Below are 24,373 nucleotides of genomic sequence, written 5' to 3'. Positions count from 1 at the left end.
ATTCTGTTGGGAGTATCATTCGCGAATAGATTCTGAAGTGCGTGATTTAAATTTAATTGGAGTTTCAATGTGGACTCTAAACACCAGATGAATTTTTTTTTAAAAATAAAATAATGCCAACATCTCAAATAAATTGAGGAAAATGTCAAGTGGGAAAACTAAGGACTATGATTAAAAGAAAAAGGGGAATTAACTGTAATATGTAAAAATAAGTTTTATTGGTGTTTGACTTTGACTGTGTACATGGCTAAAAAAGCTGGATACATATTGAGATAATAATAACACAAATATATATAAATAAATATATTTACATTAGTTGAAGCAGATTTTCATCACTTATATCTGGAATAAGGTTTCCCATTCAACGACATTTTCCAAAGTCTGGTAATAATTTCTTCCTTTTATTTCATTTCCATACCATAATTCACACATAACATAACATCACATCACATTTTTTTGTTGACATTTATAACATAATATTTACTACTTTTTTTCCCTATATCTTGCTTCCTCTTAACATCATAATTTCCACTATAAGCACAACTTCTTCTTCCTTTGTTGAAATTTTGCGTAATAACTTGTGTTTTAACGATTGCAATATAGAAAAAATATACACGATGATGTCTGGATCAGCAAACGGGCACCTTTCAGTTCCTCCAGGGTTTCGTTTTCATCCAACGGACGAAGAGCTTCTTTATTATTATCTGAGGAAGAAAGTATCGTATGAAGCAATAGATTTGGATGTTATTAGAGAAGTGGATCTTAACAAACTTGAACCATGGGATCTTAAAGGTATGATAAAATTGTTTTGTTCATGCATGCAATTAACTTTCTTCTTTCATGACCTAAAAATGCAAAAGAATAAATTAAACTCCTTTTATAGGAAACTTATTTATTTAGATGATGTCGATTCCCCAAAAAAGAAGATTCGTGACCTAGATTGTCAGGGTCTTTCCTTACCTTAGCTGACTCGGGTAGATCAAGTCAATCAACAAAGAACTTGGTAGATTTATGAGTATAAAGAGGATTTGATTATAAAGATGATCTAATCACTTGTTTTTTCTAAAGATTGATAAATTAAAGAACAAAACCATATTATGACATTAATAATTAGTATAATTTTATAGGGAAATTATACTAAACCACAATGGATTTAGGGTTACGTCCACTTTCTGATGCCTAAATGAATTTTTACACAAGCTATGAAATGTAACCTACCGTGGAAGGTTACGTAACTTGCCTTCTTTTGTTCATTTATTACTCCTTCCGTCTCAATTTATGTAGCACCTTTCATTTTTCAAGATTCAAACAAATTTTTTTCGACTGTAAATTTTTCGTATATTTTTAAATATCTAGAATTGTTAATTATTGTATGTCGCTTATAATACTTTTTACGTAATTTTCAATTATGTAAATTTTATTTCAAAAAACTTAAGGATTCCATGCCTAAATTCAGGGTCATTAAATTGTTTGACGCTCGAAATCAGAGACAGAAAAAGTATTTGACATTATGAAAGTAAAAAATATAAATATGTAAGTGAACCATAAGCTAAAAATATAACTTGTATACACTTGATGAAATGCAGAAATATGTAGAATTGGATCAGGTCCACAGAATGAATGGTATTTTTTCAGTCACAAGGACAAGAAATACCCTACTGGAACTCGAACGAATCGTGCAACGACAGCTGGATTTTGGAAGGCTACAGGGAGAGATAAAGCAATATACCTTAGCAACTCCAAAAGAATTGGGATGAGGAAAACTCTTGTATTTTACACAGGACGTGCCCCTCATGGCCAAAAAACTGATTGGATCATGCATGAATATCGACTTGATGACAACAATGCTGAAGTAGAGGTAATAACTAATTTTCAATTCGAGTTTATGTAACACTATTTTCTTATTAATTCGTTAAAAAAATGGATACATATTTATATTTTAAACGTCATTTCACTTTATCCTTAGTGAGAAACTTTTATAACTGTAAGAACACAAGATTGAGAAGTTTTTTTTTTGTTTCTTTAAATTTTGTGTCTAGTCAAACTACATCATACTCTCTCCGTTTCTATTTATATGTCACAATTTTAGATTTATGTGCATTAAGCAATTTTACTATACTATCTATCTTTAATGTTTTTTTGAAGTCAAGTTTTCAATCAATGAACATGAATTAATTTATTTTAATTAATTAATTTGACTAATGTACATAAAGTATTTACTTAGTTTTTCTATATTGGTCAAATATATGTTTTCAAGGCTAATAACTCATAAGGTAAAATAGCAAGAATACTGTCATTCATGATCCCCCCCCAAACCACATATTGGTGGGGGGTTAGGTATAGAACCCAACCTATTGATAACTTCGCAATGAATAAAATATTAAAAAACATCAGTTTTTAGTAAGGACGACATAAAAATAGGAACGGATGGAGTATAAACTGAAGTATTAAAGATTTATATATATAGAGTAATAATATTATATAAATAGTCAAACTACATCATATAAATGGAGAGACAGAAAGAGTAGTACTAAATTTCTTTTGATTGTTGAAGCCATTGCAGGAAGAAGGTTGGGTTGTTTGTAGGGTATTCAAGAAAAAGAACTACACAAGAGGTTTCCAACATGATATTGGAGATCAAGATCACGAGGAACAATTACCTTTTACAGATCATATGAAAGCAGGAAGTTCAAAACAAAATATTCAAACCGCAGCCTCCTGCTACGACAACTATCAATCATCCTTTGATGGTTCAATGCATCTACCTCAATTGCTTAGTCCTGACTTGACACTTCCATGTCCATCACTCATCTCTCCGTTGAGTAATCACATCGAATGTAGTACTACTCATCATAATCACAACTTATTGAGACTAACATCAACGTCAGGACCTAATTTTAATTTCTCTCAACAACACGATAAATTTAGTGGTGATTGGTCTTTCTTGGATAAACTTCTTGCTTCTTCAAATCAAGGCGTTGCGCTACAGTCTCAGGCAGCTACAACAGATTTGGTTAACCCTACAAGCTCACAAAAATATCCAATATTTCATCACCATACCTTTGATCATGATCTTTTAAAATTCTCAAAATAAGAGAATACCAGTCGTCCAACTTAGAAACTGGCCATCTTTCTATGGCCTTGTTGATTTATTTTGGAGTTCTTTTAATGTTAATTTAGAGAACTTAATCTCATGTACTTTATTGATCATCTTATTTTATATATCCATATTTGACTTTATTTTCTTATTATATCAATACTAGTAGAGTAATATATATGAAGTAATAATTTACATAAAAGTTCATCTCAGAGAGAAAATATCACAACAAATTTTTAATGAATTTAAGGACTTGAAGAACTTATAGAAAAATTCAAAGACAAATATACAAATAGCCCCTTTTAAGTTTTCATTAGTGATCATTTGAACACCTTTTAACTTTTTAAATTAATGATTGAAAGTTGTTATTTTTCTCCACATATTCTATAAGATGTGGATTCTTTTAAAGAATGCGAAGAGGATGAATTGTTGGATAGTTATTTTTCTAATACTGCTAGAGATGATGACAACTCTTCTAAACTATACAAAGAAGTGGAAAGTGAAAGAATAAATACAAAACTAATCATAGATGGAACGATAAAGTATCTAAGGAATTTGTCCCAAAATAAATAACTACTCCCTCCGTCCCATTTGATGTGGTGATATCCTTGCCTTTTTAATCCGTCCCAAAAAGAATGTCACCTTGCTATAACTAGAAACAATTTAACTTCAAAATTCCTCTTTTATCCTCAATAAAATGGTTTACAATCACACAAATATCTAAGAATTGTTTTAGACCACAAGTTTCAAAAGTCTTTCTTTTTTTCTTAAACACCGTGACAGGCTAAATAGTGCCACATAAAATGGGATGGAGGGAGTATCAATAAGAGTGGGCAAAGCAGAAAGTGACAAGGTTTAACAGATCTAAGAAGAATTGATATTTTTTCAATAACTCTTGAACTTGTTGGAGGAATGAAACAAGGAGAAAAACCAAATTTATATAAGGCTTATTTAAGTTTGTCACAATTACAAAAAAGAGGGGGCTCCCTTCTGCTTTCTTTCTTGTTTAATTTATCATTTTATTAGTATCCGCGCGCATTTGTAATATCATCAAAGCGTGTGTTATAAATATTGTGTTGATCATAGAGTACTTGATTAGCCCAAGTTTTTACTTGTTACATGCTTGTTTGTAGTAGTAGAATTGTTTGAACTTATTAAGTTTTGTAAGGTAAGATCAACTGCCTTATGTGTACTTATTTTTTTTTAGATTTTTATATTATTAATAATATAAGATTGACTCAAATATGCCATCGAACTCCCTTACGTGTACTTGTTCCCTTTATTGGATAATGGAGGAAGATTTACACTCTCCCACCACAGTTACCTTACGTCCAGATGGCTGGGAATTCGGTCTATATTCAATGAATCAAGTGTAGTCCAAGTTGGAGAAATGGGTAGAGTAAGATTTCGATTTTTAGTGGGTCCAATTTGGTGACGTGGACCTCTTACAAGAGGCTATGTGGCAAAGTTGTTTCTACAAAATCATTGTTAAAAAATAATGACATAAATGAACATGTTTTATAATGACGACGGCATAAATGAGCCAAACTTTTTAATTGACGACATAAATGAGTTATTTCTAATAGTTTGAACATATTTGAACGTTTTCCTTATTATTAATAAAAAGTACGCTAAGAGTAAAAAATACTATTATTAAATAGAATTACCTACTTGTATATATGATACGCATCAAGTATAATTAGTCATTATTGTAATTTGATTTATTATAAATAATTTAATATTGTATTATAAAATTATTAAATAAAATTACTCGTAATTACATTTAAATAACTTGCTTGTATGCAAGATTCATCAAATCAAGTTATAGTAGGAAAGGACGAGAAAAAAATTAAAATATGATTAATCATAATAATCTGTCTTAATTATGTGAAATCAATCTTTATTAGAAAAATAATTATAGTGTCATTTACCTTCTAATTTTTATATCAAAGCATTCCTATAAATCTCTACCCTTTTTTTCAACATTGTAAACATTTATCAAACACATCATGGAAAATCAAGAAGGTCATCACACACTTTGAGCAAGTCACCGTGATAGTGGTGCTGCCATTTGCAATCATTTTTGAACATGTTTTTTTCATACTGGAGGAAAGGCATGGTCGAATTTATAACAAAAGGGGAGGGGAACATGCAACATGTTGAGTTATGGGATGTTACCAAAGCGAGCAATCCTAGAAATGATGAAAACGCTTATGTCAAGATGACGATGCCAAGTGAGGACTATGCACTTGTTTGTGCGGATTTGTTCACAAATTGTGGATTGAGCGTTGGTGATGAGATTGGATTTATTGGGATATTAATTCGTGTAATTTTAAATTCGTGTAATTTTAAAGGGTGTTGTTGAATTTGATGAAATCTTGTGATGATTTCTGTGAGGAGATTAAATGGTTGTTACAATTATATCTGAAAGAAAGCAATAATATTAAATTTTTACGGTTTGTTTTTCTATTTCTTAAAATATCATGTTACTCTATCATTTATTTTAGGTATTTTAATTAAATCGGACATGAAAATTTTAAAAGTAATGAAAATTTTGGTAAAAATGTGTATAATATATCTAATATCATTGAATTTTATGGTCTTAAACATACCATATAAGTTATTGGAGTTAAAAAGTTATGAAGAAAATGCTATTGGCACTAATATGTGATAAATTTAAATGGTTAAATCTAGCTTAAACCTTCATAAATAATCAATAGGTGTACTAATCTTAAGCAATGTTTTTCAAGCTCAACAAAATCTTTTGCCCAATTGTGCCTTTCATGCCCTCTTTTATAAATGCAATTAAATAGTACTAATCTCCTAATAATATTTCTCATGTTATAGAAGCCCCACATGAATTCCCCATTCAATCGATGTGGAAGTTTTTTTGCAATAGGATCATAACATAATTGCTCCTATCAAGTCAATGTACACACAAATTCTTCAATTGTTCTAATACTTGTGAATGAAAATTCGTTAGTAGAATAGAAAGAATTGATGGAAGAAGGGTGCACAAGGAATGAATGGAAAGATCGAAAATCTATTTGGATAGTGGAATTGATTAAGCATTTTATTTAATAAATATAGAGCCAGAATGGATGATTTTGTGTCTATTACCTGTTTTTCCTCATGAATTGAGACCGATCATTCAGATAAATGGGAGGGGAGGGGGGGACTAATAAGCTCATATATTAAAAAAATCAATAGAATAGTTATCAAACAGAACAATACCCTTACCGATCCATTAACAACAAGTAGCTTATGCTAGGTGAAATTAGTACAAAAAGTTGAAGATATACTTGTTAATAGTGAAATCCGAAAACGACCAGCGAGAGTCATAGTAAAATTTACAAAGTCATTTTCTGATGTAATTGAGATAATAAATTTTATGAAATACATAAACTCTAATTTCTACAAGATATTTGATGTTGATGGTCTAGTAATCCATTGTTCTACACTAGCTTTGGGAGTTATTAGGAAGGATTTGGAATGAGATATTGATTCAAACGGAAGAAAATGATATTCTATGTTCCATTTTCTTGATACAGGAATAGCATTAGAGGAGGTGCGGTTACAAGCATTTGGAGGTGACTTACTGTTGCTTTGCCATTCAATTTTTTTGGTTTCTATTAGTAATTATCTTGATGAACAATTGATTAACCTTAATTTAATCATTCAATTTTCTCTCTTTCCTACTTCATGTCTATACGTAGTTGGTTGATAATGGCTATTCTTAATGCTCTCTCCACTCTTTTCTTGTCTTCGCCATCAAAATCAACAATATATTCTACCGGACTTGTAAATATATATGCATTTTGTTGAATTCTAGGTGTTTTGATGATCCTCACAAATGCAGGGACTCGGTCCCTCTAGTTCTGCTTCTTGCTCTTCTAATTCAGAAAGACTTGTCGGAAATCGCCGATTGGGTTGGTCCGACCAATAAAGGCATGGGACTTTTGGGCATTGCTTGGGTTGAGCTAGGCTACCTAGTGATTTACAAGCACCCTCACTGCACAATTTCTATATATCTGTCTCCATCCAATCAAAGACGTCCATGCCATAGAGAATCAGGCTCGGCAGAGTGCTCTCGTCCAGATTCGAAATGGTGTACAACTGTCTAAAAGCTGTCACATGTGACATGGTTGGTGCACAACTTTTCAGATAAGCAGGCTCTCAGCCAATGGCGTCGTCCCTAAAGGTTTGTGTCCATTTGATATAGTCTCTTTTCACAAGACACAAATCAAGATTTGGCAAACAAAGTCTTGAATTTCTGAAAATTCATAAGCTTACAAAGAGAAGGCCATCTTCAAAGAAGAACATTGCTCATACTCAACAAGGGACCTGATAGAGTGCTGAAGAGTCTTTGTTGTAGTTTGAGCTTTGTGTCTAATGTGCTTACATTGTAAATCTACTCCTAAGTTATTAATGATAGTAGATCATTTGCTTGTCTAAGTCCTTAGTTTGAGTTGTATTAACTAGAGTTAGTTAGTCGAATTATCTATGTTTTAGTCAAGCCTCTTTACCTCATTGTTTTGATGTTTTCTTGGGTAGAGTTGCCTAGGAGTGTCAACTAGAGTTAGTTGATGTGTGGTGCAACAGAGGTGCTACTTGTTTATGCTCTTATCGTTGGGATATGATAGGGGACTTGATCTCATGTGAGAATGGTGCTCTTGTACGAAAAAGGATAGTTGGAAAAAGTACTTTGCACACTCTGCCATCTGTAGGAGGTGGTGCGCGTCTGGTGCAATGTGGCAGGGTCGTTGGTCAATACCATTACTTCTAGGATTTTGTGTCCATCATATATAAGCTCCATATCAATGGACACAACCTTAGTTTTTGGCATCCTGAAAGTTTGTAAAGAGAAAAAGCCATTCTCTCTAGAAATATTCTCCTCAAGAACAACAAGGGACCTGATAGGGTTGTCATTGTTCTTAGTTGTTGTAGGTTTATATTTTTGTGCTTATTCTTGTAGATCTATTCCTGTGTTATAAAGGAATCATATCAGTTCGTGTCTTCAACATTGATTCAGAGTTGGTGGCTAGAGTTAGCCTTGTGGGGTTTTTGAAGTCTAGATCAACTAGAGTTAGTTGGTTTAGTGGGCAACATACATGTTGCTTTGAATTTTGTTCGTAATAGAGTTGTTACAGTGATGGGGAAGGGTTTTAGAGTTAGATTCCTAGGTTGCAAGAGTTTGTAATCTGAAACTTTGCTTCGTTTGAGTGAAATAGAGTTTGAGTTGAAATCCTGTGAGTATAGGTCGTAGTTTTCACCACCCTTGGGCAAGGGGGTTTCCACGTAAAATCTGTGTGCCTGCTTACTTTGAGCTATTTATTTTCCGTACTTTTATTTTCTTTGGGGACCTGGTCCTGTGATCATTGGTGGATGCATACATTCCAACACATTTGAAGTATATTAAGAGGTGAAATTTATTGGACCTATGCCGCTGTCTTATAATCTTTTCTCCTCTGAAATCTTAATAGGTCTTCTTTCTTTATAGTTAACAAGCACGATATATTTGAGGCGCGTGAGAGATGTTTGGATGCCACGTAAGCAAAAAAGGTGTATAAAATTACAAAAAAAATGGCCCGGGGGGGGGGGGGGGGGGGGGGGGGGGGGGGGTAATAGGAACTTAGTTTAGTTAAGGCGTGTCTCTGAGATTTCGGTCATAGCCTGGGGGGTACTTGTGCCTTATCTCTTTAGTTATTCCTTTCATAGAAGATTATTGTGGTACAAATACAATATTCTTGCCAGAGTTGCATTAATCAAATGTTTAGTTTATTTCTTTAAATCTTAATGTTCTTAAGTTATTTCAGTTACTTTTATTATTAATGTCAACTAGTTATGAGTAGCTAAATCTCATAACTAGGGTTATAGAATCTATAGCAGGGATAAGTATAATGGATTTTCACATTAAAATTTTTGCATGAAGGGGTGATCATTGTGTATTAATATTTTTTCATACAATTTTTTTTAATGGTTATAAACACTAAGAACTCGCTTGTATTTTGTTTTGCTTGAAAAAAGAAGTTAAGATTATCAAAAAGGATCATTAACATGGATTTGGGGCTACCAACTTCATCTAATAGTTTGAGCTAGAGATAGGATAGTTAACTTGAGTCATATGATGATGATCAAATTAATTCGACACCAAGTGTCGGAATAAGGTGAAATTCTTCTAATTAGTTGAGAGACTTTGGAAGACTAATAGATTCGTCAATTTTGCACAATGAACACACATGAATGAGTTGATAGTGAATTATCTATTTGAATCCCAATATCTAGAAACCATAACTTAGTTTGTCTTTAATTCTTGATAAAAACATCAGAATATAATTTAGATAATAATTCCCATATAAAACCCCATTTGAAATAGTAGTCATCAGATTGGATTTCATTAGCAAATTATAAGTTCTCGCACCACACTCTTTAAGGAATTCGAACCCAACCTTGTTGGATTACTATATTTTGATAATGACCGCTTTATTCTCATTTGAGTGTGTGGTTTGGGCGACATCAACATTTTGGGGTTGTTACCCAGGAGTGTGTAATGACCCTCTAGTTCATTTCAGTGTTTATGCCTTCTGTTCATCGTCTAGAGAGTTCCTATAATGACCCCAATTCATTTATAACTTGCTGGGATTGATAGTTCGATCACCTGGTCATTTGTTTGTTTTTTTGCAGGTTTCTATGTTTGGAGCTTTTGAACCTTGAGTCATTTTTTATCAATTGTTCAGGAAGATGACCTTAGAATCTAATTCTGACAATTCCATCAGCTCTGGAAGGGTCATTTTAGGCTAGTAGCATGGTCAACACAACTCTAAGGCTTTTAGTGCGAGTATGTACGATTAAGTGTTTTAACTTTCAAGTTAAGGCCTAAGTTCCTTAGTCAATATTCATGGGAAACATGCACAAATGAGAAATCTATCAGTGCGGTTCGATTCGGAATGTTGAATTTGGTCTATAACAACCATTCATGTGGATCTCGAGGCTTCCGGGATGATTTTGAGCCCCCTTATGGATTTTTACTTAAAACAAAGTTTCAGAGTGGGACCCACTTTTTACCAAGATTACCTCGTATGAAAATTTCGACTGCTCCATTGAGTCCAGAATATCAAATTTGGTAGGGTAGCATATCTCTTTTGCGTGCATGGGGTTCCGAACAAATTCGGAACTCCCCGTTAGAGCTCTGAAGTGTGCCAAAAACCAGATGATGTACATCAGATGGTGCAAACCGATTTGGTCTTCACGTTCGAGGACCTTGGTTCACGTTCATGGAGTCCAAGAGAGTTGGTCATCGCATTTACAGGTCCAGGCAGCGTTCGCGAAGGGTTAGGACACCTGGCCTTCTCGTTTGCGGGGACTCGAGTGCGATCACGGGACCCTGATTTCTCTTGCCTTTGCGTTCATGAGATCTTTGCCACATTTCCGAAGGTCAAACTTTCTGTGCTCCACGATCGCGGGCCATCTAAGCTACATTCGCGAATAATATTTCTGTCTAGTCTTTTATTTAAAGACCAGACGCGATAACAAGTAGTATAAAATTCAAAAGGCGATATCTCTCTCATTTTAGCTCGGAATTGGGTGATTTGAAGTCTTGTGCATTTGAAATTGTCAAGGCTACACTGTGGTGTGATCGGAGATTGGTGGGCATCCTTCGTTTGAGGTGAAAATTCGTTTTAGTAGGCTACCTTAGCCTATTTTCTTTACTCTTAATTGTGATTATTTGCATGTTGCTTGTTGTTGACTATTTTGAGCCCCAGATTGTGAATTATTCCAGAACACAAGTTTGGGGGTGCTGTTTAGGACTCTTTGATCGATTTAATTCTGTAAATTTTGACTCGGGTCCCACAATTATCGTTTGACCCTGAAATTGGTCCATTTCTATTTTATGTGCTTTTGGTATTGAAATGGCCGTATTGACATTGTGATCCTATTTTTGATATCATGACAGCGTTGCGATGCCATTCATAATGGAAAATCTCTGGCATTATGATTTGGAGCACCCACGGTCGGCCTTAAGATATGCTACGACTTTTCCTCTCTTTGATTGAGTTTCATTGCGTAAATTAAGGTTGATTGGAGTGAATTGGGGGTGGGTACCTAGTTGTTGTTAATTTCTTTTCTTAGATACCATGCTTGGCTTGATCGGTCTTATTTTCGGGTGTAGTACCATGTTAGTTGGGGTTATATGTTTACCTTTGTGTTGTGAATTGACTTATTTGTTGTTATTTTGATATACATGAGCATGTTTGGCCTTAGTCTAGTATTAGGCTACTGTTGACTTAGGCTTGCGACTTTACTGGCCATTAGGCCTGGTTTCTTCTTTGATATTGTTTCAGACTTAACTTTCTGTAGATTGGAGTAACAGACTTGAGATGGATAGAATGAGCCTTTGTTTAGGCATTGTTGGAGCTTCGTCGATCTTCTATTTAATCTCCCTATTTCTGCGGCCCCGTTAAGAATCTAGAGGTTTCGTGCTTCGCTTGATGACTTGGGATTTGGAGTGGTTCTGGCTTGGAGCATTGTTTTGATTTCGTGTGAGTGGACGTCGTTCCACGATGGTACAATTGCTTGATTGTGATGAGGTTCTATTCGGAGTTGACGCGCCCCCAGGTTTACTCTTGCTAGCTGGGCGGCTGACTCCCCTGGAGTTTACTGCTGGTTGGGCGACCTGGATTGTGATATTTACACCCCCGAGTTACTCCTTCTAGCTGTATAGCTAACGCCCCTAGGAGTTTACTGGTTTGCTGGGAGGCCCTATATATTAGGTACTTACGGTTCGAAGTTGTTTCTTGGGTTGGAGTCCTGAGTTGCTCTTATTGGATTTGGACTGATGGCACTTCTCTCGTGTAGACTTAGCTATTATGTGTACTTATTAGGCTTATGGGGGTCAGTTCAGATTTTATTTAGCTTGCACATTAGTGTACCTTCTGGGCTTATGGGGTCTAGTCAGGTTTAGTTTAGTTGTACATAGATTTACTTTTGGTTCGCTCGTGTGCTTTCTTTCAAATTCCATTTGGACCTTTGATTGTGTCTAGATTCTATCTTTTCATATTGTCTTTACCCTTCCTGCTTAGTGGGCCTATGATGCCTACTGAGTACCTTTGTTTTGGTAGTCATTCTACACTTTGAATCTGTTTCGTGATGCAGGTCCCAATACCAGCTACCATCAGTGATCGTTTGTGTCAACAACAATTTTAAGGTCGGAGACGAGGGTGAACACTTGGCGTGCTGGACTTGCTTATCTTCTTCTGTATATTGTATATCTAGTCTTTTTCTTTTGAGACAACTTATTTTTGGTCCACTTTTGGGACTTGTACTCTTTGATTAGCTCAACTTTGTACTCGTGAATTCCAAGTTCTAGGAGGTATCTTTTTGTATATAATTTTGGTTTGCTTCCGCTTCTGTCTTGTTTTGTTGTTACAGTATGATATCTTCTTATTTCTACCCTTATACTCATTACTTGTCGTTCTAGGTTACGGGTTGACTTACTAACTGGTGGGTTATAGTAGGTGTCATCATGACTCGAGTAATCGGGTCGTGACAGAGTGAGCTTTAGAGATTACAGTTTGTAGGAATTCATCAAGTGATTATTGTTTCGTAAATTACTCTAGTTGTTGGTTTTGTCTATTGTAGATTTTGCCTTAATGTATGCCCTATACTAGGATTCAAGGATCTCCCTTTGTTCCACTTGATCCAAAAATCGACTGCACATTCAAGCATCTAAGGCTGAACTTCACTATGACTGGGGAGGATAATAAGAGGGCAATGCAACAACTATTGCACAAGTGGGCCTTGCTGGGGCCATTCGACCTCCACCGCTGCGGGCAATGCCAATTTCAATATCACCAGCACGATGTTGCACTTATTGGGCCTTAAAGGATTGTTTGGTGCTCTGCCATTTAAAGACTCGAACAAATATACTAAGGTGTGTCTAGCATACAACATCCAGGTATCTTTCAAGAAGGTATACACTTGAGGTTGTTTCCATTCTCTCTGATAGACGAAGCAACTATATGGTTAGGAGAGCTACTAGAAGCATTCATATCTACATGCGCAGAGCTCAGAGCAATACTTTTGAAGAGATTCTTTCCTCCAAGCACATGTATTCAACTCAAGAATGAGATAAACAATTTCAGACAGTCGCACGAGAAGCATTATATGAGGCCTGAGTAAGCTTTAAAAAGAAGGTAAAGATGGATGAATATAACTTTGGGATAAGGTGCAGATACCCCACTAGACTATGACTGAAATCTCAGAAACACACCTTAACTAAACTAAGATCCTATTACCCCTCCCCCTACGTGGCACATTTCGTAACTCCACGTAGTTGAGGAGCATGGGAGATATTTGGATGCCACGTAAGCCAAAAAGGTGTACAAAATTACCAAAAAAATGGGTTCAGGGAGGTAATAGGACCTTGATTTAGTTAAGATGTATCTCTGGGATTTCGATCATAATTTGAGGGGTACTTGTACCATATCCCTATAACTTCCTTAGAGAAGTTATTGATTTAAATAAAAACTTGTCACAATACAGTTGAAAAGAGAGGTACAACCAGTTTAAAGTGAGTAAGAAATGCTCTTGTTTTTTGAAATGTGAAACAAGAAAAAAGAAAAAACATTTAGTTTGTGGAATAGAACTCCAATTTCAAGAGAGTCGAAATCGGCTTGGAGTAAATTTTCAACACAGGTTCTATGACTTTTAACTGCTTAAAGCAATTAGTTTTAATTCCAGTCACAATTCTTTTGTTGATATCACGATTTAGGTACAACTCAGTAAACACCATTACTAAATTCCATCCTTCCTAACATCCACATCTCGTGAGACGATCTCAACACTTATACGAAAAATCAAACAAATGTGTATTATTACTCTAACGGGGTAGATTACTAAACAATCAAAATGTGAGTCAAATTAATATCTTACAATTCGGGTAAAACAATACACTCTCATATGAAATGAAATATCACAGAATTATATTCACAATTAATCAGCAGCAGTTACCACTAAAACTTCAGTCAAGGAAATTAAAATACTTCGTCCGAAAGTACTTCAAGTTGCTTTCTTCTAGGAGCACTTGGAAGTTACACTGTTATGCAGTTCTACACAATAAACACACTGCATGAACATACTTCAAGATGATACAAAGTTGGTTAGAAGCCATTCGATTTATACTTCAAAGTTTTGTACTAACTTAAATCCGCTCCTAGAAGTACTCAAAGTCGATATATGAAGAATCATTTGAAGTGTTCTTGCTTTTATCATGACTTTCAGTATCTGGCATCTTCTTATCGGAACAAGGAGCTGATGCTTCTTTACTAGAGTACTGAGCAAAGTCGACAGGTTCAGGTATAGAGGGAGGAACAGCACTTCTTACCAAAGCCCAATTAACGCCCTCGAAGAAGGGGTGCTGTTTTATCTCAGTAGCACCTCTCTTATATGCAATTCTCTTGTGTGGTTCCTTCACGAGGAGGCCTCGTATAAGATCACGTGCAATAGCACTCACTTGCGGAGTTTCTGGGAATCTCAAAGGCTGTCCTACAACATTGAAGAGCGTGGCACGATTTCCAGCACCTTTAAAAGGTGTTGTCCCATGTAGAAGTTCATATAAGAATATGCCAAAAGTCCACCAATCAACTGCACTACCATGTCCCTCTCCGCGAATTATCTCAGGGGCTAAGTACTCATGAGTGCCAACAAAGGACATGGAGCGCACATTAGTCGGCTCTGCCATAAGCTCAGGGAGTGATCCTCCCACAAAAAGCCCGAAATCTGATTTAGACTTGCGATTCTTTTTGGTAGGGAGAATGTTACGAGGGAAAAAAGTCGAGGGCTGAATACAACCTTGGACTGCATTGTCATTGTCTAAAATGCCAGATCCACTGCTAGGATTTCCTCCTCCTCCATGTACAGATGAAGACTTAACAAGCGTTGGATTGACAGAACAACGGAGAGATAAGTCGAAATCAGACAGCATTATATGACCCTCATCTCTCACTAGTACATTTTCTGGCTTAAGATCCCTGTAAACAATCCCTAGCATATGCAGATACTCAAGTGCCAACAACACCTCTGATGCATAAAATCTGTAAAAATTATATCAGCCCATTTGAGAGTTAAGAATACACAAATAAACAGGATGAATTATACTTATGAAATGTTTAAGCATCGAGTAGGATAAAGATCGTATAGTTACTAACCTAGACGCCTCCTCAGTGAAATGCTTATTGGGCTGTTTTTGACGGAGCGTATGCAGGTTACCTCCACTGCAGAACTCCATGACTAAGCAATAGAACTTGTCAGTCTCGAAATGAGAATATAACGTTGGCAAGAATGGGTGGTCAAGTAGACTAAGAATCTCGCGTTCTGTTTGTGCTCTGAGTAATTTATTTCGACTTGCAAGAGATCCTTTATCCATCACTTTCATTGCAAAGAAGGCATTTGTTCCCCTGAGTTCCACAAGGTACACACTTCCAATATCCCCATATCCAAGACGTTTCAATAAACGAAAATTGCTTAGATTAAGAGGAGGTCCACCTCTACCAGTAGCAGAATTAATCGCATCCCATCGAACATCACCACCAGTGTGTGGCTTCAGGGGTGTAGTACTACTGGAGCTACTCTCTGTGCTTTCACTAACTTTACTCGGATGAAATGTTTCTTCTAACGACATCGTGCTCATCTGCAAATATGCATTGAAAAAAATGTACTTAACACCACAACAACACTTTAACCAAATCTTATGGAATTTACAAAAAACTTCACACTTAGCATTAAAATTAGAAGATTAACAATCGATCATCATTGTACACGAAGTTTATACACTATTTAAACATATTGCATTTTCCTTTTTCTGATGACCATGGCGTCCACAAGCAACAAGTACTAGGTAAATTTGTCCACCAAAACTAGGACAGATGGGAGAATCACCTGTTGTTTTTGTAAACCTATTGTATTTTAAAGATCCGCTTTTGTTGAAATGAAGTTGAACCAGAGCTAAAAAAAATTTTCAACAGAAATAAACAACAATCACTATTACTACGTCTCAATGCCAAAATAATTGAGATCAACTATATCAATCCGCTTAGAGCATGTTTCTCCATTTAAATAGAAATAACTGTTTTATATCTTCAAACTTAAATAAGAATTTCTGCATATGATGAACTATAAATGTCAGGTAAAAATTGGGAATACAATACAGAGTAAAATTGACCTCAGGTAACTCTAAAGGTGTCGGCTTTGTCGACATTATTAAAATTTCAACCAAAGAACCTGAAAAAAAAATAAAAATTGATTCAGTAACGACGTCATGCAGCCAAATTCTATACATCAGATCACAAGTTTGATATTGTACAACAATGAAAAAAAGGATTTTTTTTTTTATAAAAACAGATCTCTTTTTGATTGAGATTAAATCATTTATCGAATCTGTGTCCTTTTAACGCTCATCACATAAAGATGAACGTGTTGATGGACCAAAATTCCGATTTCTTCAGCAATGTCGCAAGCATATGAGAGATAGAATTAAAACAGAGAATTATGTAAAAGAACGAAGCACGAACCAAAAGGATTGAAGATAATGTAACTTTCAAGTAATCAAAATTTCGAATTCATTCATATCTGATAGGGTGATTTCCAAAAGCGTTTACAAAGATCTCTTCTGTAAGAAGCCTTTTGTTTTTATTTTCCCAAATGGAAATTGATACTACCGGTAATAACATTTTCTTCTCTCTTTTGTTTTGCTTAAGAAAAATTGTTTTATTCTTCTTCAAAATACATTTTAACGTCTAAAAAAAACAAGATTTGTATATATGTTATGGAAATTGGATGTTAAAATAGAAAGAAATGAGAACCAGTACAATGTTGTAACATAAAAGAAGGAGAAGCCTAAGAATAGCCGTTTATATCTGACATTATGTTGGGATGATTGGGCATGCATATGAATAGAGTTTATACAAAATTAAGTTGAGTAGAGTATATGCAATATGTGAGATAATTCACTCTAATCCACTTATTGTAACATGTCAAATAAACAAATAAAATGATGAGTTTTCTAAAAATTTAAATTATCAAGTATGTAGTATGTATCTATCTATATAGATAAAAGTTGAATTACTAATATATTTTATTATTTTTTAAATAAATGTACATAAACAACCCTAAATCGAATGGATGTGTTTTTTTGCAAAAGAAAAAAAAACCCAACTTAAAATTATTTTCTAATGTAGCTTTTATAATAGTTACAACCATAACCCTTTTTAAAAAGAATCGTTATTTCTGTTTTTGCAAGAGTTGTTTTGCAAGTTATCTTTCTTTTATGGGAAAATGCATAAGTACTCTGCAATTTATACCCGAAATCTCAGAGACACACTTATACTATATTAAGGTCCTATTACCCCCGAACTTATTTTATAAATAATTTTCTACCTCTTTTCGGCTTACGTGGCACTATCTTCTGAGCCCAGCACGTATTGACAATTTTTTCATTGATAGTACCACGTAGGCCAACATGCGTAATTGATTTGTTTCAGATGTGACAGATAGATTAATGACTATCACCTTTGCATTTTTCATTGTTCAACGTCTATTTTGAATGAAAAATTGTTATTGACTCTTCAAATCGTAAGTATGGAATATGAACTTGTGGAATTTTGATTACGTACAATGCAAGACCATTTAAGTGAATATGCTGATTTTTGTTGTTGGAATATGAACTTGCTATTTTGTAGTGGTTATTTTTCTTTCCATTTAAGTGAATTTGTTGTTGGAAATGAATTAAAAAATGGTAACAGATTCTTAAGTGGTTCGTAGAAATGGTTTTCTTATATTTCTCTTATCCTTTTCAGTAACCATACAGGAACTCTTTATTTGAATGTTGATCTCTCATTTATGAACCAATCATCTCTTATGTAAGACCATGTTTTGGGAGTAACAAGTTCAATAAATGTTAGTGTTCCCATTGCCGAGCTCTGTTCTTACTCAAAATGCATTTTTATGATTGTGACTTTGAAATTTGCTACCTCTTCAAGAATAAGAGGGTGGTATCCACAAGTTTAAGGCAAGAAACGACTCTATCTGATCAGTTTGAGACAGAGTGCTAAAGAAAAAAACAAGGTCATGAGAGAGGGATATCTTCCAAGTCTTCTAATTTTCCTTCCTAAAACCACATATTTATCCTACACCCATAACTGAACATGTTGAGTCCCTACTTCGATAATATCTATAGCTTTTTTTAGTGGAGATCTATTTCGATGCCTACAGAAGATAGACTCCTATCTATACTAACCGTGTTTATTTAGTATGCCATGTGCTTATCTATCTAGGAACTAGGAAGTTTGTGAAGCAAAGTAAATCTCAGAGTGGTATCTTTTTGCTACTGCACAATCTTCTGAAAAGGCTTAATTAACAACAAATAAAATGTACACACAACACCTGATGCACTTTACAGAGGTATGTGAGGACCCTAATCACACTTTAATGCTACTACACTCTACATCCGCTACTAAAAACAATATACTTGGTATTTTACGAAAACAACGTCGTTTAACTACAATGGTAGCTGCCCAGAACAAGTGCTCAACTACAGAGGTTACTTGCATAAAACAACATGATGAAATCTCCTTTGTCAATACCAGTTTGTGTAAATACAACATGATCAAATGTCTTCTGTAAATATATGTAAACAGTCTGCATATGTTTATAATTATGTAAATATGTAACATTGGGTATAAACAACAATGTGGTGAGGAATGTAAATATTCTACTTAATCTTCCAAATTTTACATTACAACACAATTTGTACGAGCACATAGGTAAAACTGTTAGGCCTGTGCGCACACGGGCAACATGCATCTAGTACAAAAGAAGAGAAGAGTATAAGGGAAAATGTTAAGAAATTAAGCTAAGGAGGCTCATCTTACAATACAATGTGTGAGTTTGTGAAGAATATTCATACAAGTTAATTGTGGGCAATTAATTTTATTTTATTTTCAATTAAGAATAAATTGTTTGTTGCCTTTTCATGCGTGTATTTTACAATATAATGTGCGAGCTTGTAAATAATATTCGTACGTGATAATTGAGGGTCAATTTTATTTTATTTTCAATTAAGAATAAATTAATTGCTTGTTGGCTTTTCATTCATGTAGCTTACAATACAATGTGTGAGCTTGTAAAGAATATTCGTACGAGATAATTAAGAGCCAATTTAATTTTATTTTCAATTAAGAATAGGTTGCTTGTTGCCTTTTCATGCATGTAGCTTACAATACAATGTGTGAGCCTGTAAACAATCAGACCAGCCAATAGACCCTCACTCTTCCTTAGTGCCACTGGTCACCACCAAAATTCCAATCCAACAAAACTCATAATCAACTCCGAACTACTACGAGATTGTGAACACTCAAAAATCATGCCAACATTTTTTACTTCAATGGAAATAGTAGAAGAGGTTGGAAAAAGGAAAAGGGTAAGAAAATGAGAAAAAGTGATGAAGTGAGATTGTGGGGATGGAGACAGGGAAGAGTTGGTAAAATAGTCACTCTCAAGACTTAGTTAATCACAAGTCTTGAAAAATTAGTGGTATAACCACTAATTATGACATCATCCATGTGCCCTACCATTTTTTTTAAAAAACTTAATGATATTAACAACCAAATGGAGGGGGACATAAAGCCTAACCTCCTTTTACAAACAACTATACTAATGCATTTAAACTACAATTGTTAATGTGCCCTACTTGGGACATACAAAAGACTCCTAAATTTTCATATCTCCCCTTTGGGCTCCTTTCTTTTCCAACAAATATGGAATAATATATCTATTTCCAATGTTAAAAATTATATTAGAAAAAAGAAAAAGCCTCCAACGGGAAACAAGTCACTCGTTTTTGCTGCTATCGATTTTTTCAATTCTGGATAGTTTTCCGGCCAGAATATCTATTTCCAAGGTAAAATCATCATCATCTCCTACTCCATTTTCATTTTTACTCCATTTTCTTTCAAAAATCAATCTTCAAAATTGCCTTATAATACTATTTTCTTATCTATATTTAAATATTAAAAATGAAAATAAAAATAATTAAGAATCTTACCTGTCACTACAACAAATTTGATTATCAGGGACGAATAATTTCGTCATCTATAAATCATAATTCGTCACTAAAATTCTTGTGTGACGAAAAAATTCGTCAATTAGTCGTCACTAAACATGTCCCTAAAAGTATACAAAGACGATTTAGTGCTTCGTTACTAAAATATTATATTAACTACAAAAAGAAAAATTGTCCCCAAATGCATAAATATTTGTGACAAATTTATTTGTCATAAAAAGTGTAACTTTTTTGTAGTTAATAGTATGTTTTGTCACTAAAACTATTATTATTAGTGACAAAATTAAATCATCACTAAATTATATTGTTCAATCAGCAACGACATCAAATGTCTCTAAAGCTATATGTATTTCGTAGTTGAAAAATACAATATCGTCACTAATGACTATTTTTTTATATACAAAAAAAATATTTTGTCCTTGAATGTATAAATTAGGGACAAATTCATTATTTTAAAAAAGGTTAATAATTTTGTGATTAAATATATCATTTTTTCACTAAAAGTGTTGCTTTTATCGACGACATATATTGTCACTAAATATTATCATAAGTAGTTACAATTACAATTGTCACAAAATAAAAAAATAATTCATATTCAATAAAAAGGGGTACTAGGACAATACATTTTGTGTCACTGAATGTAATCAACTTGTGATGAATTAATTTAATTCATGACAAAAATATTTGTCATAAAATTCACCCATGATCATATAATAAAAACAACTAAAATTATACTAAATTAATAATATCTCATTACAAACTCCTAAACTATGTCCAATGACAAGAAAATCAAACTAAAAATATACTAAATATTACTCCTAAACAAAGACATATAAGTAAAAATTATTTCCAAAATATCAATAATGTGGTAACACATAGCTTGTAATCAATCTTGATTCATTTCTCACCCTTTATACCTGTAGAAAGTGAGAGAAAATAAAACAAAGATTTAGATTGAGATGATTATACTAGAGTCAAAAGTAAAATATGTAACACAATTTGTCTTTCATATGTTCTAATGCCCATTTTTATAAGGCTTATTTGATGTATTGTCCCTGATATTACAATTCCATATATATATTAGTACTTTCCAATTTACAATATAAATTTTATCATTACAAGTTTAACATAAGTGAAAGTTTATGGAGTATATCATCACAAACTACTCTACATGGCAACATAAACTCTATCATTCATGAAAACTATTAACTATTAAAATATAATGTAATCTATGTAGAAATTCTCACATTCGAATCAAACATGCGTGAATTAAAGGAGAAAGTACATAAATGCCATCAATTTATAAAACAAATTAATGTGATTAAGAAATGACACAAATGAAGCAATCAAAAGGCTCTTTTTTCATGAAGTTGACAGATAAATACTAGTAAGTCTAAATCTTTTTTTATCTAGCTCATTTAACTAAAAATTGAAATGTCATGTCAGTGAATTAGGTGCATGTTATCAACAATGTAATTCTCATTCGCTAAATACAAAAGCTCTAAAATAACTCATGAATGTGGCAGGTGAATACAAAAGCCAAGAACTGATATTGCTAAGGCATTGAATAAAAGTCTCTTAATTGAAACAAATATTTCTAACGTGCCTAAAATTCACCTAGTATTAAAAGTACTTACTCTTATTTTGGTGAATTTTAGAGAACTAATCTTTCATTCCATTATTATATTAACTGATACTATTTTTAAATAAATTAATCCTCATATCAAAGGATTCAACTAATTCAAAATGGAGTAAATTCAAGTTTAACAACATAACCCATTTGTTTGTTTATTAGGTAATCACATTTATTTAAAAATATGTAAATTAAAATAGGCAATTGACATGAACATTAAGCTACAACAATGTCATAAAAATAGTGGCTTAGGCATGACAAAATTAAACAACTATAACAACAACAACAACAACAAAAATAAAAATTCTTACATTATATAGGACTTCATTCATTAAATAGAGATATAACACTTTAACCAATCTTCATTTCAATCAAATTATAAATAAAAAAAAATTATAGAAAAACTTATCACATAATTACATCAATTTCCATAAATAAATTAAGAGATAAGGTGAATTTGAGTACCACAAATGAAGAAATAAGAATCGCAAAGTCTTGATCAAAACTCAATTAAAACACTCATAAATATTTTTTTTGGTGCGAGTGTGTATTGTATTTTTGTTTCCGTATGTTGTTGTTGCTTTGTGTGTATATGTGTATATATATATATATTTATTTTATTTTATTTTATTTTATTTTATTTTAAATTTTTTTAAATTTTTTTAATTTTTTTTTTTTTTTTTTGGTTTGTGTTGATCGTCCTTTTTTTTGTTTGTGTGATGGTAGTATAGGAGTTTTTTTTCCTTTCGTTCCTTTTTGTCGTTTGCTGGGTTTGGGGTAGTGTAGGTGTGTCCTTAATACAGGTAATGATTGTGTGTGTGGGTAGATGGTGGGTAAACTATTAGGGTAGTGGGAAGAAAATAGGATGGTGTAGCTGTAGTAGTGGGGTAAGAGGTAGTTTAGGTGAGTTTTTATTTATTTATTAAATTTATATAAAAATTATAGAAATATTAGCTAATTATTTTGAACTAATGAAAATATAAGAAAAGATAAATACTTACTCTAAAAATGTAATTAAAGAAACTATTAAAAGAAAACATATAAAAAAAATTATAATTTTTTATTTCTTTTTAAAACAATTGAAAAAATAAAACTTACCTAAAAATGTGATTCAATTTTTTGTGCTTTTCAAATCATTTAAAATAAACTTAATAAAATAAAATAAAAATTAAAATATTTAATTTAAATTTAAAAAAAATATTTAAGCACTAAAAATAATGTAAAACTTAAGTTTGGTAAAAATTTACGTGTCTACGCAATATATTAAACCAAATATAATAATCTATAAAATGACCTAATTGACTCTAGATGTATGTGGATGTGAGGGTTTTAGAATAAAGAATTCAAAATATGGCCAAACGATTGTAATCTTAGCTGAATTGAGTGGCCTATTATATTAGGAATTTAGTCAATTCAATTTAAATATTGTCAAATCGAATAATTAGCTAAATTCGATTGACGTTGAAATAAGACAAGTAATTATCAATTAATTATTTGAGGTTCTTAATTTAAACAACACAAAATATTTCTTAAGACATAAGTTAATTAATAATTATACATAAATATGAAGTTAACTAATTTAGAGTTATATAATTATTTCTGAAAACTAAAAAAACTATTTAGAGAATAGATTTAAAATATTTTTGAAATTTTCAAAAATAATGATTTCAAATTGAAGAAGCTCGATAATTAATACGAATTGCATATGATCAAAATTGGGTGTCAACACTCGTGATGATTGAAAGGTGTCTTATATTATAATTGTATATAATCAATGTTTATACACACTTATAAATTGCAGGTACATTATTTAAAAATTATCTACAATTGATTTGTGTATGAGTTGTTTAATTATGTATAACAATATAAAAGTGTATATAAGCAGCTTTTATACACTATTATACACGTATATACAAGTCTATACACTATTTTAAATAAAAAAATTATTCAGTATAATTATAAAGTTATATAAAATTAAACTTTCAACTTTATTAAAAGAAATACTAATACTCGGTTCGCTTCGATCGGTAAATCAAATTTTAAAAAATATTGATACCCACAACGATAGTACTTTATCATAATATATTCAAAATCTTAGTTGGTTAATTTCTTTCATTTGTGCTTTCATTTTTTTTAGTTTATTTCAATTTCAATACGAATGAAAAAGGTAATAGAATCCATGAAATATTTTGCATCTTTGTAGTCTAAGTTTGTAAGTCGATATTATCTCTATAGAGTTGCTCTACGTAAAAGGATCCACTACTAATAATGTATATATTTTTAGAAAGAAGCAAATAGATCGACTTAGTCTGTACAGTAACCAACTGTAATGACCCTCTTGGTCATTTCTGTGTCTTGCCTTCTGTGTGTCGTTTAGAGCGTTCATATAGCGACCCCACGTTATTTATGACTTGCTGGGACTGACAGTTCAGTCACCTGGTCGCTCGTTTGGTCTTGGTGTGAGTTTTTGTGTTTTGGAGCTTATGAACCTTGAACAATCATTTTCGATCAAAAGTTCAAGAAGATG

General features: G+C 32.9%; 2 protein-coding genes across 3 annotated transcripts; one reads left to right on the top strand and one right to left on the bottom strand.

Annotated features, from left to right (window-relative positions):
• The first annotated feature begins 330 nt into the window (after positions 1-330).
• LOC102595514 (NAC domain-containing protein 76) lies at positions 331-3,221 on the top strand. Of its 2 annotated transcripts, none has more exons than XM_015307598.1 (4): positions 331-384; positions 604-792; positions 1,587-1,858; positions 2,564-3,221. In XM_015307598.1, exons 2-4 carry the CDS (start codon positions 618-620, stop codon positions 3,092-3,094), a joined length of 978 nt encoding a protein of 325 aa, XP_015163084.1. In that variant the 5' UTR covers positions 331-384; positions 604-617; the 3' UTR covers positions 3,095-3,221. The 2 variants fall into 2 exon arrangements, with proteins under 2 accessions (XP_015163084.1, XP_015163083.1); XM_015307597.1 differs by having other exon boundaries at positions 2,555-3,221.
• Positions 3,222-14,309: 11,088 nt separating this feature from the next.
• LOC102580266 (serine/threonine-protein kinase AGC1-7-like) lies at positions 14,310-16,352 on the bottom strand. Its single transcript, XM_006344865.1, has 3 exons — positions 16,317-16,352; positions 15,304-15,785; positions 14,310-15,189 (listed from the first exon to the last, which is right to left on the bottom strand). The coding sequence occupies exons 1-3, from the start codon at positions 16,350-16,352 to the stop codon at positions 14,310-14,312; spliced, it is 1,398 nt and encodes a 465-aa protein (XP_006344927.1).
• Between the last annotated feature and the right edge of the window lie 8,021 nt (positions 16,353-24,373).

Source organism: Solanum tuberosum, unplaced genomic scaffold (assembly GCF_000226075.1).
Source record: "Solanum tuberosum cultivar DM 1-3 516 R44 unplaced genomic scaffold, SolTub_3.0 scf00056, whole genome shotgun sequence".
Taxonomy (NCBI): Eukaryota; Viridiplantae; Streptophyta; class Magnoliopsida; order Solanales; family Solanaceae; genus Solanum; species Solanum tuberosum.
The sequence above is the reverse complement of the archived record's forward strand: the minus strand, read 5'-3'. Positions and strand labels throughout refer to the sequence as shown.